General features: G+C 42.6%; 1 protein-coding gene across 3 annotated transcripts in view; it reads left to right on the top strand.

Moving 5' to 3' along the window:
• Positions 1 to 17763, top strand: part of LAMA3 (laminin subunit alpha 3) — a 250485-nt gene that overhangs the window by 212074 nt on the left and 20648 nt on the right. For all 3 annotated transcript variants that reach the window (XM_043444125.1, XM_043444124.1, XM_043444126.1), the window contains 7 exons: positions 413 to 557; positions 3963 to 4082; positions 4742 to 4875; positions 11732 to 11849; positions 12200 to 12340; positions 14652 to 14791; positions 16533 to 16664. In XM_043444125.1, coding sequence (XP_043300060.1) covers positions 413 to 557; positions 3963 to 4082; positions 4742 to 4875; positions 11732 to 11849; positions 12200 to 12340; positions 14652 to 14791; positions 16533 to 16664 — 930 coding nt within the window. The remainder of the gene's footprint in view (positions 1 to 412; positions 558 to 3962; positions 4083 to 4741; positions 4876 to 11731; positions 11850 to 12199; positions 12341 to 14651; positions 14792 to 16532; positions 16665 to 17763) is intronic.

Raw genomic sequence — 17763 nt, 5'->3', positions numbered from 1 at the left:
GAACACCATGACTTTGGCATATGAACCTATTTGAAAGTTGCTGATTGGGAAGATTCTAATATGAGACAGATTGAGTGTTTATTACTCAGAATAAAATTTTATTTCATTATATATTATTTCTTACATTGCAAGACCTTCAGCTGCTGGGTCACGTCTTCCTAAGCAGATGTTTGCAATAGGGTCTCCTGAATAGCATCTCTGTTGAGGTAGAGTTTGATCATCATAGAGTATAAGAGCAGATCCAGGAGATACAGTGGACTGCTTCAACATTAAATTTAAAGATGTTTCCTCTTCTCTAACAAAATATGACAACTTGATTGCACAGACTTTGCTCACTTTTTCATCAATAAAGATAGTTTCCTGGCAGTCTTTTGCTGCTGTGTTCTCACTTAACGATGATTGGTGTTGACAGGAGAAAAGAAGAATCAGACAAAAATTATTTTGAAGGTACAGGCTATGCTCGAGTTCCAACTCAACCAAATGCCCCCTTCCCCACCTTTGGACAGACGATTCAGACCACTGTGGACAGAGGTTTGCTGTTTTTTGCAGAAAACAAGGTAACCTATGACAAACATACAGATATTACCAAATACGTCCATTCATTTGAACAATTTTGGGGTAACTGAGTTATTATAAACAAACAATGTATCTGAAAAACAATGTGCAAATGTTAGCTGCATCCTTTCCCTTGGCCCATCTCTGTTGGATCGGCCAAAAAAGTTCATTTCTGTAACATTTTACGGAAAAACTCAAATGAAACTTTTTGGCCGACCCAGTACTCCCTTTGGCTGTGTGAATGTGTGTTTTGCTAAGGCAAGTCATCCAGAATTTGAGACGATGCCACCAAAAAGTGGGAGAAATTGCCACTTACCCATTCTATTTGCATTGTCAGTTTTATTCTTCGAAAACTGCTGTTTGCCTAGTAATCTTTGCTTATTCTGCCTAAAAAAAAAATGTTAAGTCTTCCTGGGGTCTCTGAAAGCTAGGCTGTTTGCTTCTTGGTCTGACTCTTTTCAGGCCGTAAGAGATTTCATCTCTATCTGCCTGAACCTTGACTTTCCAAGACATGGAGGCTTCTCTGTTTTCAAGCAGCTGAGGTTCCGGGAGACCATACTGACATCTCCTAGTTTAGAAAAGGCCAAAAGTGACTCTCTGAGTGATCGTCAGCACCATCTGCTGGTAGATAGGCCTAGACTTAAACTCTCTAGAGGATGAGCTCTTCTTGAAGATGCTGCATAGGACATGTCATTGTTCAGTCCCTCAGTCATGTCCAATTCTTTGTTACCCCATGGACTGCAACACACCAGGCTTTCCTGTCCTTCACTGTCTCCCAGAGTTTGCTCAAACTCATGTCCATTAAGTCAAGAGATGCCATCCAGCCGTCTCATCCTCTGTCACCGCCTTCTTCTTCTGCCCTAAATCTTTTCCAGCCCCAGGGTCTTTTCCAGTGAGTCGGCTTTTCGCATCAGGTGGCCAAAGTATTGGAGTTTCAGCTTCAGCATCAGTCCTTCCCATGAATATTCAGGGATGATTTCCTTTAGGATGGACTGGTTGGATCTCCTTGCAGTCCAAGGGACTCTCAAGAGTCTTCTCCAGCACCACAGTTCGAAAGCATCAGTTCTTCAGTACTCAGCCTTCTTTATGGTCCAACTCTCACATCCATACATGACTACAGGAAAAACATAGCTTTGACTGTATAGACCTTTGTAAGCAAAGTGGTGTCTCTGCTTTTTAATAAGCTATCTAGGTTTGTCATAGCTTTTCTTCCAAGGAGCAAGTGTCTTTTAATATCATGGTTACAGTCACCATCCATAGTGATTTTGGAGCCCAAGAAAATAAAATCTGCCACTGTTTTCATTTTTTCCCCATCTGGTTGCCATGAAGTGATGGGACTGGATTTCATAATCTTAGTTTTTTCAGTGTTGAGTTGTAAACCAGCCTTTTCACTCTCTTCTTTCACCTTCATCAAGAGGCTTGGAGAAATGTGGACCAGTCCATGGGATTTTCAGTTTGAGAATGCAGGATTGATATGGAGCTTGAGATTTTACCAGACACTTTGCTTGCAGGGTGGGAACACAGACCTGGTCCACCTCTCCTCTCTTGGGGTTCTTCTGGACTCCTAGGGAGAGTCCAAGGATGAATCAGTTCTGATGGTTTGGGGACATCCTGACCTGCCTGAAGAATGCAGAGAGCTGAGAAGTCACATAGCATCTTCAGGGCAAGGCAGTTGTTTTCTGCAACAAGGTCTTCTTTGTACTAGGTTTGGCCAAACATTTTGTAAGATGTTACAGAAAAACCTAAATGAACTTTTTGGTCAACCCAATACATTTTGAAGTTCTTGGAGACTAAGAATCAGAAATACTATATATATTAGAAGAAATCTTATGAAATGCCATTCAGTTCAGTTCAGTCGCTCAGTCGTGTCCAACTCTTTGCGACCCCATGAATCACAGCACGCCAGGCCTCCCTGTCCGTCACCAACTCCCAGAGTTTACTCAAACTCATGTCCATCGAGTCAGTGATGCCATCCAGCCATCTCATCCTCTGTCGTCCCCTTCTCCTCCTGCCCCCAATCCCTCCCAGCATCAGGGTCTTTTCCAATGAGTCAACTCTTCGCATGAGGTGGCCAAAGTTCTGGAGTTTCAGCTTCAGCATCAGTCCTTCCAATGAAATGCCATTAGTAACCAGATAAAAGGAGCTTCCCTGGTAGCTCAGTTGGTAAAGAATCTGCCTGCAATTGAACCCAGTGAGACCTGGGTTCAATCCCTGGGTTGGGAAGATCCCCTGGAGAAGGGAAAGGCTACCCACTCCAGTATTCTGGGCTGGAGAATTCCATGGACTGCTGAGTCCATTGGGTCACAAAGAGTTGGACACAACTGAATGACTTTCACTTTAACTTTTTCACTTTCAACCAGATAGAGAAAGTGATCCCCAGTGCTGCTGTTAAGTAGGATGAGTTGATGTTATTCTGTTCTTTATGAGTATGATGAACCCTCATTGACTTCCAAGAGCAAGGCTTAGGATCCAGAGAAGGACTGACTTTGCTTTTAGGTAAGGACTCTTGTTGGGCTTCCCAGGTGGCACCAGTGGTAAAAAAACAAAAATAAAAACAAAAAAAGCCTACCTGCCAGTGCAGGAGATGTAAGAGACATGGGTTTGATCCCTGGGTTGGGAAGGCACTGGAGGAGGGCATGGCAACCCACTCCAGTATTCTTGCCTGGAGAATCTCACAGACAGAGGAGGCTGCTGGGCTATAGTTCATGGGGTTGCAAAGAGTCAGACACGACTTAGTAACTAAATAGCAACAACAAAGCAACCGTTAAATGGAAGATAGAGGAGAAATAGGAATACAGCAGAAAACAGGTGGTGGAAAATGGGGTTTGAAGAAGACCCTACCTCTGTCCAAAATGTGTGTGCATGCTAAGTTGTTTCAGTCATGTCTGATTCTTTGCAACCCCATGGACTGTAGCCCACCAGGCTCCTATGACCATGGAATTCACCAGGCAAGAATACTGGAGTGGGTTGCCATTTCCACCTCTAGGGGACCTTCCAAACCCAGGGATTGAACCCACATCTCTTACAGCTCTTGTATTGGCAGGTGGGTTCTCTACCACTAGCACCACCTGGGAAACCCCTCCAAAAGGTAGCAATCATATTTTCCAATGATATTCATGATCTGTATCTTTTCAGTTGCCAGTTTTACATGCTGGTTATAGATTGGTATAAAACAAAATCATGAAGATAGCTAGCATTTATTGTTTCCTTCCTGTGTGCTAATTACTATATAGATTGTTTAACATGATTGACAGGATTTAGCCATCATCCCCATCCCAGGAGTTGAGTATTAAGCGCTGTTGTTCCTGTGAACTAAGAAGGCAGCTGAAGCTGAGAGCAGGCTGGAGTTTGAGTGCATGTGGCTCTTCCTGAGAATTCTCCTAATCTACATTGTCCCCACGCTGTAGGATCACTTCATATCTCTGAATGTAGAAGATGGCCGACTCATGGTGCGGTACAAACTGAATTCAGAGCCGCCTAAAGAAAAAGGAATCAGAGACATCATAAACGACGGGAAAGATCATTTGGTACATCCTTTGAATCTGTTTATCTGAATCATTACATGCTTTTAGTCCTTTAAGTCAGTGCACGGAACACTTTTCTATTACCAGATGAACTTATTAGCTGAGAGACATATCCTTTTAAATCTGAATATTTTTGCATGAAATATATAACACCCATATGGTGTAGATAAAACATGATTAATTTCATGGATATATGTATATGTATGACTGAGTCCCTTTGCTCTTCATCTGAAATTGTCACTATATTGTTAATCGGATATACCCCAATACAAAATAAAAAGTTAAAAATAATAAAATTTTTTTAATATTAAAAAAATGATTATTTCAAATGCAAACATTTCAGGAATTCCCTGGTGGTCCAGTAGTTAGGCACCAAGTTTTCACTACCAAATGTGCAGGTTCAATTTTTGGTCAGAGAGCTAGGGTCCTTCAAACCGTGTGGTGCAGCCAAAACTGACAAACAAATGCAAACATCTCTATTTAAATTTTTATTATTATAATTTTATGCAGATGTGCTACTGTGCTCAGATCCCTTGTATTAATATATATACCATGTATATAAATGAATCTGAAGAAAGGCAAAAACATAATAGCTCTGAACCATCGTGAATAGAATTATTTTATTTCTCATTGCTGGCTGATTCATCTCTCATTTATTTTAGATTCTGATCAAAATTGGAAAAATCCAACAACGTATGTGGATAAATGTGGATACTCAAAGCGTTAAAATTGAAGATGAGATATTTGATTTCGGCACATACTATCTGGGGGGAATCCCCATTTCCATCAGGGAAAGGTAAGATGATCTTTTTTTAAAGGAGCAGGTCACCTCTCTTAATAGTTACGATTGCTACTGATAAATCTGCCTTGTTTAATTCCAGCAAAAAGCAAAGAATTACTTTTCTGTACTAATAGTGTTAGCCAACAGAGTTAATACTGGGTAACAGGACTGGCTGTTTGAAAGATGCAGGGGTTAGGGGTCAGGGTGGCAGGGAGATGAGGGAACAGTGTACCACTTCCACTGTCGTTCCTGGGAGGAGCAAAACCACATGAGTAGATTTGTTGACAACACTGCCGTCAAAAATAGGGGCTATATCCTGGGGTCCTTGTGGACTTCCCCGGTGGCTCAGGTGGTAAAGAATCTGCCTGCAATGTAGAAGACCCAGGTTTTATCCCTAGGTCGATAAGGTCCCCTGGAGAATAGAATGCTACCCACGCCAGTATTCTTGCCTGGAGAATTCCATGGACAGAGGAGCCTGATGGTTACAGTCCACGGGGTTGCAAAGAGTCAGACGTGACTAAGCAACTAACACTTTCACTTTCACTTGGGGTCCTGGTTGGTACAGAGGGGAGCACAGGCGGCCCTGGGCGCCAAAAGCTGGGGCACTGAAGTGTCTCCTAGGACATGAGGCACATTTGTATTACCTGCCCCCTTATGTGTGTGTTATCAAGGAGGGACTAGGGGCATGACTGTCTCGGATGAATGGATACACAAATGAATTAACTTGAATGGAAGTAAAGTTTAATGGGAATGAGAAAAACAAACACGACTCTGAGGATATACTTAAAAATAACTTTCACATTTTGTTCGTTTGTTTACATCCTTCCAAAAGGCTGACAGTGATGTGTGGAAAGAAGATTCCTTGGAAGGGTTACTACAGCCTCATGACTAAGCTAAGAGAGTTCCCAAAATGTTTGATGATGATTGCTTTCATATGAGATCTGAGGCTGGTTAACTCTTTTCCTAATTTACCCGTCATTTGGAAGGAGTACTAGATGTGATTTATGAAGTGTTGTGTCACGGTGGTCTTCTCAAATCCTTATACATTTGAACAGCTGTCCAGCCTCAATAAGGAGGCACTAATCTTTGTCTTAAAGTTGTCTGTGGACTTCCCTGGAGGTCCAGTAATTGGCACTTAGCCTTCCAATATAGGAGATGCAGGTTCAATACCCGGTCAGGGAGCTAAGATCTTATGTGCCTCCTGACCACAAACCCAAAATATAAAAAAGAAGCAATACTGTAGCAGACTCAATAAAGACTTTTAAAAAATGGTCTACATCAAAAAGATCGTAAAAATAAAAGCTGTCAGGGTTGCCCCCAAAGACAGAGATGCAGGTGAGAAAGTTCAGCACTTTAATAGAATTTGGGAGTGAATGTCTTTCCTCCCTAGGTTCTTTGAACTGGAAGGGACCTTGTGGATCATGGTATGTAACCTCTGAATTTTAATGTAGAAATTAAGAGCCAAAGAGGTAATATTAATATTTAATATAATCAGTACTAAATAGCAGTTCAACCTTGAATAGCTAGTTATAAATGGCCAGTAAACTTGGTTTTATTCAATTAAATGTAATAAAATAAAGTAACCTAAGGCAGCACCATTCACACATTAGAGGCTGTCATTTGTTTGCTCTTTGCACAAGCACTTATTGGCTTTCTAATGACCTTAGGTAGTGTGGTCAGTTCTGGGATGATGATGAACAGGGAAGAGTCTCAAGTATAGCAGAAGGGAGACAGTAGAATAAGGCCAGTGCCATCAGACAGGAAGCTCGGGGTGATGGGGACCCAGTAATGGAATCTATCTACCCTTTAGGGTATCAGGAAAGTGGTCTCTGAGTAGATCTGAAAGACCCTGACATATGAAATTCAACCTAAGTAAAGAGATAAGAACCAAAGTGTGAACTCGCAAGAGGACACTATGAGGCAGGCCGTTGTGGCTGGTGTGGGAAGCAGGGGCCAGACCACAGAGGATCTTGAAAGTCACAGTAAGGACCATTGGGGGCTTCCGCAGAGAAAGGACATGATCAGACTTGGGTTTTCAGTAGCTTGCTGTAGTGCAGGGTGCAGATTGGATTAAGAGGGAAAAGGCAGAGGCAGGTGGAGAGGTTTGAAGATGAGCATAACAGGTGAGAGAGGCAGGTGGTCTGACCACGGAAACAGTGCTGACGAGGAAGAGAGAGTGGATTCTTGTTATACTTAGGGCAGCAGATGGGCAGTGCTGAAAGATTGCTTGGGTTTGAAGAATAACAAAGAAAAGTGCTCAAGAAGTACTTTGATCTAGCGCTTGGACAGATGGCCAGCACCAGCAGAGAAACGGGGTGGTGAGCTCAGTCTGAGACAGGCTGAGTCCCAGGAGACAGCAGGTGGAGATGCCTGGAAAAGACTAGATGGAAGGCCTTGACCTCTGGAGAGACGTCCAGGCTGGAGAAAGGGTGAACGAAGCTTGAGAACAGGTGGCTACTGAGGTTATGGGGGCAAGTGGGCTCCCCTAGAACCGCAAGGGATTCTCAGAGGTGTTTGCCTCTGTGTGGCGACAGCAGAAAGTCCACAGACCGTGATGAGGGTGTCGGCCAAGCAAGGTTTACTAGGAAAAAGTAATGGGTGAGGATCCAAAGAAATGGTTCTCGTTTGGGCTTAGCCATCAACGAGTAGGGTGACCTTGGATTAAGTCAACACTCAACCTTTCTTTGCCTTTTTATTTCTGTCCATTAAAGAAATACATATATGGGTATTGTGGTAAAGAATTTGCCTGCCAATGTAGGAGACACAAGAGATTTGGCTTCAATCTCTGGGTTGGGAAGATCCCCTGGAGAAGGCAATGACAACCCACTCTAGTATTCTTGCCTGGAGAATCCCATGGACAGAGGAGCCTGGCAGGCTACAGTCCATATGGTCATGAAGAGTCAGACATGACTGAGTGCGCATGTGTGCACATGTGTGTGCATGCACACACACACACACATACAGATAGACATATAGAATTTTCCTAGGCATCTGTTTTAGGGTCTTCCAAACAGGGACTGCCTCCTTTTTCTGGGTAAGTTTATACTTTGAGTCTTGAGTCAAACTATAAGGACATGGAACATGCAGGAGACAGAGGCCGGTCAAAAGATTTCACTGAGCTTTTCCTCTCTCTCAAGTAAAATGCTTAATGGTATTCAGCTGTTTCTGGCCCTGCTTCATCCCTCTGGTGCTGTTGTTGATGGTTCAGAGTCCTGAGACCCCCTTCTGATGTGGGTCACGGAGGATTTCTCCCCAGTGACCCACAGCTGAGTCTGTAGGTGCAACCAGCAGTTCTTTCAAAGGGGGGAGGTGCCCTGAGCCCTGGCGGGGGGGTAGTGGAGACAGTCAATGCTTGAGCCTAACGTGGAGAGAAGCAAGCCTCATGTTAGCTCTGTGTACAGGAGCGTAGGCAAGAGACCATGTGAGCATGGTGTTTTCTCTCTCTCCCTGTAGCATACTTTCTGGGATTGGGGACCCAGATCTTGGAGTGACTTGTGTAGGATTAGAGTCAGAAGCCAAACCACAGTCTGTTAATCCCATCTGCTTCCCATAAGAAGAGCAGGTCACCCCTGATGATGCCAGCGATGCACTGTCATCCCTGACAGTGCCTCAGACCAACAAAAAACACTTCCCGAGGAGTTATATACATCATTGCATCACAGAGTATGATAATATCACATCACAATGAAACAAACTCCAAAACTAAACACTGGGCAAGGCTCTGTTGAACATTTGTTAATACCCAGCACTGAGTTCGGGGTTTGATTTTGCTCCTCCTGCTCTCTTGAGATCTGCCCACAGCAGGCTGGACCCAGCTAATCCTTTGTGAACAGCTTGGCCCATGGTGTGTACACATACCCCAGCATACACACCCATTCTTATGGCAGCCTACACCCCTCCTCAGTCAAGTTCCTCTAGCAGGAGTGCTCAGACCTGAATTCTGGAGCAGATGTGGAACTCTAGACCCTCAGATGAGCCAGAGTAACAAGAACATCCCGAAGAATAGTGGAAATGAATCTTTCATTTTAACGTCTCTGCTGTAGGTAACTGCTCTGTAGGAAAGAGTCATGATCATTGCAGTGCTGTGGGTACACACCTGTGTAAGCGCAAAGAGCAAGGGCTTCAGGTCACACTAGCTTGTGTGACACGCCGACCCCTGGGACCCCAGTGCTGCCACCTTCCTTCTGCATGACCTCGCGGGAGTCACTTAACCTTCCCAAGCCTCCTTGTACATCTGTAACGTGGGCACAGTGATGCACTAGCTCTTAGACTGGTCGTGAGATTCAGAGTAAAGGATTTAGCACAGTGCCTGGCACATGGTAAGTGCTCAGTAATGACAGGTGAGAAAATATCTCCCTTGTGGGGAAACATAGGGGGAAGGGATAGTTAGGGAGTTTGGCATGGCCAGGTGCATGCTGCTGTATTTAAAATGGATAACCAACAAGGATATACCATAGAGTACAGGGAACTCTGCTCAATGATATGTGGCGGCCTGGATGGGAGGCGAGTTTAGGGGCGAATGGATGCATGTGTATGTATGGCTGAGTTCTTTCTCTGTCCACCTGAAACTATTGCACATTGTTAGTTGGCTGTACTCCAATATAAACAAAAACGTAACAATAGATTAACGAAATGATAGTAAATATTTTTTTAAAAAAAGAAAATATTTCCTTCAAAAGGTTATTGTGAAGATCAGATAATAGTTGTTGTTCAGCAGCTCAGCTGTGTCTGACTCTTTGCGACCCCATGGACTGCCCCACACCAGGCTTCCCTGTCCTTCCCCATCTCCTGGAGTTTGCTCAAACTCATGTCCATTGAGTTGGTGATGCCATCCAACCATCTCATCCTCTGTCAACCCCTTCTCCTCCTGCCTTCAATCTTTCCCAGCATCAGGGTCTTTTCCAATGAGTCGGCTCTTGGCATCAGGTAGCCGAAGTACTGGAGCTTCAGCTTGCACAAAACAGGTGCTCCTTGTCTGTCAGCTAGCTTCCTTTCCCCTTTACTTTTTTTGCCACCTTATTCTTCCTTCAACCTATGCTTTATGGAAAAAAGGAATTGGGAGATGTGGATGAGTTTAAAGCATGTTGAAACCCAAGAGAGAATGGATCAAAATATTAATATTAATGAGTTAATAAATATTAACATATGGACAAATAGACAAGCCCCAGGAATGGATATGAATTTTCCTCCTCTCCTGAGGCAAGAAGCCAGTTTTGTAAAATCATCAAGCTTGTGCTGTGATGCCCATGAGGATTTGTTTCTGCCTTTTAATAAAATTTAATTTTATGCATATTACATGTAGCTCAGCTGTTTATAATGAATTGAATAAAAATGAAGGCAGACATCTTTCCATTTAGAAAAGTGAGCCCCTTTAGGGATTAGTAATGAAGTCAGCTTTGTGTTTGTCTTAGTACATCATTTGCTTAAGAAACACAAATATTTGCCTGGACTTCAGTCATTTCACGTATGTTAGTGTTTTTGTGTGACATCCGCTCCAGATAGATCTGAAAATCAAAGGGGAAATGCCAAGGCAGCCACATAGGAAGAGCTGCTTTATCAATTGCTTCATTATAGGGGCTTTCCTGGTTGAGAGTCCACGCTTCCAATTTGGGTTTGATCCCTGGTTAGGGAGCTAACATCCCACATGCTGTGCAGCCCAACCAAAAAAACGTTTTTTAATTTAAAAAAAAGAAGAAATTGCTTTGTTATAGTGATGCACTGATGCGATGGGGCTAGTTACAATTCTGCCATCTCACCGAGTCCTTGCTCTGTACTGGGCACCGTTGGAGTACGTTACCCATATTATCTCATTTAAACTCTGGGCTGGGAAGCAGATTGCCACCTTCCCATGGTATAAATGAGAAGATAGACACACAGAGAAGACACCCAGGACAGAACTTGAACCAACACAAGAGCCCAACGCTCCAGAGCAGCTTTTCTCAGAAGCTCCTCCTGAGTGCCCAGGACCGAGTGCCATGGAGGGTTCCGAGCACCTCCTGGACATGAACTTGTTTAATCCCCACAGTGACCTCTTGCCCAGCCTGCACAGTTAGGAGGTGGTGGATACAGCATATGAGGCCGGACAGTGCTTTCCGTTGTTCCAGCTTGGCACTGATTAAATATACCAAGCCACACTTCCTAACTGACTAGGACCAAAAAGTAATAATTTATTTCCTTGGCGTTTACAGTGGCTGACTTAAAACTGGACAGGAAAAAAAGATCAAGAAGTTTTCTAGAGTATTTCTGGCTATAATTAATTAATTATTTATTTAGTTATTCAAAGGGTTATTCGCTCAGTCGTGTCTGACTCTTTGCAACCCCATGGACTGTAGCCCACCAGGCTCCTCTGTCCATGGGATTTCCCAGGCAAGAATACTGGAGTGGGTTGCCATTCCCTTCTTCAGGGGACCTTCCCAATCTCCCACATTGCAGGCAAATTATTTACCACCTAAGCCACCAGGGAGTTTAATATATATTTATATGATGTTTCTAGTATATTAATTTATTAATATGCTTTTAATTAATGATGCATTATCATGACTCCAGGAGAGGATGGGGGGAGCAGTTTCAGATGTTGTACATCTTCTATATGTCTATACTTTTTGGGGATACTGGCTACTCTTCTGTCAACATTATTGTGTTCATTTTCAATACTGAGAATGCAAATCACACAGAATGGAAATATCTAATAGATTTTCCCAGTATCACAAAATTAGTAGCAGTATAGAAATCCGACGAGAAGAGATAACCATAAAACACGTACTTGTTCATGGGTGAGAAGCTGTAGGGAATGAGTGCCATGTTTCAGCTGCAGTTCCCTAGCAAGCCTGCGCTTGGTCCATCTCTTCCTTTTCTTGCATCCCCAAATCAGGTTTAACATTTCTACACCTGCTTTCCGAGGCTGCATGAAGAACCTGAAGAAGACCACTGGCGTCGTCAGATTGAATGATACAGTGGGAGTAACAAAAAAGTGCTCAGAAGACTGGAAGGTAAGTGAAGAGTTCAGAACCTTGCAAAGGAGTGGTCCCCAGCTAACCCATGTTTGACTTTCGTTAACACACCAACTTTTGACGTATTCTGAAATGATGAACTAGCTCATTTATTACACTCTCCCTGTACTTGCAAAACCTCTTCAGGCTTGTGTATTAAATTTGTAGGAAGGTAGGAAAACCAGCTCTGCACACAAAAACACCAAGATGGTTGGCAAATTATCATGAAGAAAAAGCAAACTGTTTTTTCCCATGGGTCAGTTCAAGTGAAGTGACCTAGGTTAAGATACTATTATTTCAGCCGTGGGATGATTACAGGGCCAGTAATTTATTCCATGTTTGCATTTCAGCTCGTGCGATCTGCCTCATTCTCCAGGGGAGGACAGTTGAGTTTCACCAATTTGGACTTCCCATCATCCAGCCACTTCCAAGTCTCCTTCGGGTTTCAGACCTTTCAACCCAGTGGCATCTTATTAAGTCATCAGACGGGGGTATGAAATATTGTATGAATGTTGAACAAGATTTAAGCCTGACTCAAGGTTCAATGTCAAAAACAATAGAGGGATTTTGAAGGTAAATCCGTTGGGCATTTTTGTCTAGCATCACACAGTAGATGCTTTTGTGGATTTCAACCATGGAAGTAGTTGCCCGTCCTGGGGTAGGGCCTAAAAGAAATCAGGCTTAGAAAGTACATTCTAGCTTACAGAATGGGATTTATGTGTATTCGTGGGCCCCATTTTCATTCTTTTCAGGTGTATTTTGAGTGAAGGTGAAGTAGAACTGGTATAAGTAATAATAATGTAGCTTTAAGTTTTTAGAACTAAGGAAAAAAAATCAGAATGTACACCCATTACTCGTTTGTGATTCCACAAAAGAGAGCTCTTGAGATTCCTTTTTTGGCAGCAGCAGCTTGTTGGACGATATTTGCATCGGAGAATGGAAGAAAGTAATGTCTTTTGCTCTTTGTTCCTGTAGAGCGAGCCACAGAGATTCTCTGACTTAAGAGTATTTAGCCAGTGTGGTCATGTAGGCGTAAAAGTCAGCTAATACTCCGAAATTGGCCGGTGGAACAACTGGGGTTTTAAAATAGAAAGAGAAGTAGGACACTCTTCTTCTTGAGTTTGTTTCTTCAGGACTGACAGCACAGCAGACAACTAGTATTTGCTGAAAGCAAGGACTAGCTGCCTCTGTGGTTATGTTGTAAATAGAACTCTTCTCCTCTCTTGCTGTCTTTTTCAATCAGCTGTTAGAGATCTTTTTTTTTTAATTCATGTTCTATTGATTATTTTATTTTTTATTGGAATATAATTGCTGTACACTGTTGTATTAGATTCTGCTGCAAAACATCGTGAATCAGCCATGTGTATACATATATTCCCTCCCTCTGGAGCCTCCCTCCCACCCCCGTCTCACCCTTCTGGGTCATTACAGAGCACCGAACCGAGCTCCCTGTGCTATGCAGTATGGCTTTGAGATCCTTTTTTTGAAAAACAAAACAAAAATACCCCTGAAAAAGCACATGGCTACATTTAGATTGTGAGCCTGGCTTTTCTATCAGAGCAGGATGTTTTGACCCAGCTCTTTTTGTCAAAAAGTATTTATTTATTTATGGCTGCATCAGGTCTTAGTTGTGGCATGGGGACAAGGTCTTTGTTGAAGCACACAGGCTTAGCTGTCCCGTGGCATGCGGGATCTTGGTTCCCCAACCAGGGGTCACACCCTCATCCCCTGCATTGCAGGGCAGATTCTTAACCACTGGAGCGCCAGGGAAGTTCCTTGCCCCAACTCTTCTGACACACTCTCCTGTTTCCTCTGCAGGAGTGGGGACACTTAATACACAGTATACAAAATGGTCCAAAAGAGGCAGAAGACTTGGCTTAGCAAAAGAATAGGTCAATCCTGGACAAGGCAGGAACCCTTCAAATACCCTAGGAACAGTGCCTGCAACTTCTTAATGGATTCAACTTCTTAGGAAATACATTTCAGTTAGCATTCTTTTATCCAGTTTATAATAAATATTGCCAGTTGAAAAAACTCAACATAAAGTGAGACAATGGCTACAAACACACTCTGTAAACATTGGTTTAGGCTCAAAGCTCCCTGAAGAATCACATCTAGTTGAAAAACCACAAAAATTGTACCTGGTAGGGAAAACACATCAACAAAATGAAAATGACAACTGCCAAAACTACACCAATTTTTTTTGTATTTTTTAAATATTTATTTACAACCACACACATTTAAAGAACATTAGCAATTAATAGAAAGAATCAAATTATCTTGCCAAAATTTATAGCTGCAGAGTTTGACATTGGAAAATTGAACCTCCTGGAAATTAGGACCCAAAAATAAAAAATTCATGACTGAAGGGAAGCTGTCATTGTAATCATCTATGAAGAAAATGGATGAATCAAGTCTTTGTTGTAAAAATGTATTCAAAAAAACATTGATCCTGATGAAAGTAACTTCAGCAGAGTGAAAGCAAAAATAGAAAAATTTAGAAATGGTGTAACTTTTATATAATTGACGGAGACATTAAGTTGGTTAATGATTGTAGGTCCATAAAATGCAATTGACAGATTCATCAATGTTGAAATAATTTGCATAAGATTTTTATATTCATAAACACAGAGTCCAAATATTCAAAAATAACCTTTAGATCAAAATAGCAAAGTCAAAACATTAGGTTTGAAATATCCTGTTTTGTACATAGTTTTGCTCACACATTGAGTGTTGATACATTCATAATCATAAATGCAGGTGGACTGCACTGATGGGTACGTTGTTCTCTGATGATTGCAGGCAAGCAGTCTGCAGGTCACCCTGGAAGACGGTCACATTGAACTGAGCACCAGGGACAGCAGCAGCCCGATTCTCACGTCTCCACAGACGTACATGGATGGTTTACTGCATTATGTATCTGTAATAAGCGACAACTCTGGGTGAGTGAAATGGCTCTTCTGCCAGAGCACTAAGAAGTTTATTTTATTTAGCTTAGTGGAATTTTCTAGTATCTTTTCTGAGACATATTTGTCCTCAATGTTGACACTATTTTACTAGTAAATCTTGACCTTCTTCTTGGTACTGTATCAATTTTCTCGTTGACTGAGAATCAACAGTTGGATGGATAAATAAGTTGGGGTACACTCAAAATGGGAGAATGAGAATGAAGGATCTACAGCTGTTCACAGCCACGTGGATGAACCGCGCATGTAAGGCCGAGCAAGAGAGGTCACATGTGAAAGACTGCTTTTCCCGTGACTTCATGTATATGAAATTCAGAAGCAGGCAAAGCTAAACTATTTCATCAGAATTTGGCATGCTGTGTTACTCTTGGAGAGAGAGAACTGGAAAGGGAGCCCAGGCAGGGTGCCTGGGGAACTGGCGGTGTTGGTGTTTTCACATTTCAAAGATGCATTGAGCTGGGCACTTAGGACCTGCACTTTCTGTATATATACAGGTACACCTGGGAGTATTGTGGGTTCAATTCCAGATGACTGCAATAAAGCTAATGACACAATAAAAAGAGTCACGCAACATTTTTGATTCCCAGTGAATATAAAAGTTATACTTACCTGCAGGGAGCCGGCCTGAATGTACAGGCCCCTTACGGCCCTAAGAGAGATCAAAAGGTCTCTCTTTGTCCTGCCACCCCTTCTTGTTAAAGTATAGACTGGCATTTGTCTCCTTCAGGGAAAAAACACACCGGTGACCTTTTTGCCTGTTTTTCTGGTGCTGATAAGCTCATCATGCCTGAAACCTGTTTTCCATCTAATGTTCTATTGATGAAACCTGTTTTCATCTAATGTTCTATTGATGAAGCCTGTTTTCTATCTAATGTTCTAATGATCTTAATCATGTTGGGCGCTAGGGTAATTAATGCTTTACTGATCTTAAGTGTGGGAATTTAAAACATCTGTAGCTCTGCACGTATGCAAAACCCTCGATCTAGTCTTAGTAACGCCTGTTAGCGAATATATAGGCGTGGTATTCTTCAATGAAGTTGGCGGAGTCAGACGCAAGCGGACTCCGTCCCTCTCAACCCCATCTTTCTCTTTCTGAGTCTTCTTTTTCCTAGGTACTCTGGTAATTGCGTTCTTGACCAGTTCGTTTGCCGGCAGGCTCCGGCACTTACCCTATACTGTATCTATCAAGTGTGCAACAGGTGTTTAAAAAAACTATGTACATAAAAAAATACGTAGAGAATACTTACGTAAAAAATACTTTATCACTAAAAAAATGCTAACGATCATCTGAGCCTTCAGGGAGTTGTAATTGTTTCGCTGGGAAGCGTTTGAAATCTTGTGAAAACTACCAAAGTGAGACTCTAAGACTCGGAGTGAGGAAATGCTATTGGAAAAACAGTGCCAGTAGACTTGCTTGAGGCAGGTTGCCATAAACGTTCAATTTTTCAAAAACCACAATATCTGTGAAGCATATTTTAAAAATGAAGTCCAATAAAAGGAGCTATGTCTGTAGAGTACTTTAATAAAAATGCCATGTGCAAAAAGAAATATATGGAACAAAACTGCAAATGTTCTCTCAAAATAGTTTAGTGAGTTCTTTCAGGTAAAAGACTTTGGGTCTGAATCAAAGACAGTCAGTTGCCCACCTGGAGAGGATCGTTTTCACCAGCTGTTCTCACTCCTGTTTGTTGTTTTTTTGGTTTGTTTGTTTTTTCAGACTCCGGCTCCTCATTGATGACCAGCCTCTGAAGAATAACCAAAGGCTTCGAGGCCTTTCAGATTTCCAGCAGTCCCTGCGTCTGGGCGGAAGTCATTTCGAGGGCTGCATCAGCAATGTTTTCATCCAGAGGTGTGTGTGCAGCTGATGAGAGGGGCCTGCCGACACAGAGAACTTGTCACCATGGCTTCATGCTGCTCTCATCTGCAGACTTTCCAAACACCTTCTTTGGCACGATTTGTTGTTGTTCAGTCGCTCAGTTGTGTCTGACTCTTTGCGACCCCATGGACTGCAGTATGCCAGGCTTCCCTGTCCTTCACTATCTCCTAGAGTTTGCTCAAACTCATGTCCATTGAGTTGATGATGCCATCCAACCTCTGTTACCCACTTCTCCTCCTGCCCTCAATCTTTCCCAACATCAGGGTCTTTTCCAGTGAGTCAGCTCTTCAAATCAGATGGCCAAAGTGTTGGAGCTTTAGCTTCAACATGAGTCCTTCCAGTGAATATTTAGGGTTGATTTCCTGTAGGATTGACTGGTTTGATCTCCTTGCTGTCCAAGTGACTCTCAAGAGTCTTCTCCAGCACCACAGTTCATTGATTCTTAGGTGTCAGCCTTCTTTACGGTCCAACGCTCACATCTTTGGCATGATGCACGCATTAAAAGCAAACTAACCGAAAGCTCTGGGGCCCGGCCTCCCTTTGTAGCAGCAGCTTTGGAACATAACCTTGGAAAAGGTTTAATTAAAATTAACATTCAGATTATGTCCCTTTTTAGATGAGAGCAAAGCTCTCCCCTGAGCAGAGGGAGGGCCCGGGCCTGCTCATGAGCCTTAGGTAGCCCGGTAGGCTTGTGAGCTGCTGTTAGGGCTTGGTGACCATCATAAGATAAAGTAGGTTTACCCATGAGATTTGTCTACAGAAATGCAGTGAGATAAATCCTTTCTTGAACTCACTTCTGTGGTTTCCTGTTATTCATCATCATTCTAGGTCATCTGGTGTCTGTGTTTGTCCTCTCTGCCTATTTTGTTTTTCATATTTCTTTTTTTGTATGTTTTTTAAAATTTATTTTTAATTGGAGGATAGTTGCGTTACAATTTTGTGTTAGTTTCTGCTGTACAGTTACGTGAATCAGCTATAAATATACATATATGCCCTCCCTCTGGAGCCTCCCTCCCAGCCACCCCTCATTCTACCCTTCCCGGGTCATCACAGAGCACCGGGCTAAGCTCCA

The sequence above is a fragment of the Cervus canadensis genome, chromosome 23 (assembly GCF_019320065.1).
Source record: "Cervus canadensis isolate Bull #8, Minnesota chromosome 23, ASM1932006v1, whole genome shotgun sequence".
Classification (NCBI taxonomy): Eukaryota; Metazoa; Chordata; class Mammalia; order Artiodactyla; family Cervidae; genus Cervus; species Cervus canadensis.
This window is presented reverse-complemented; position numbering and strand designations above follow the sequence as displayed.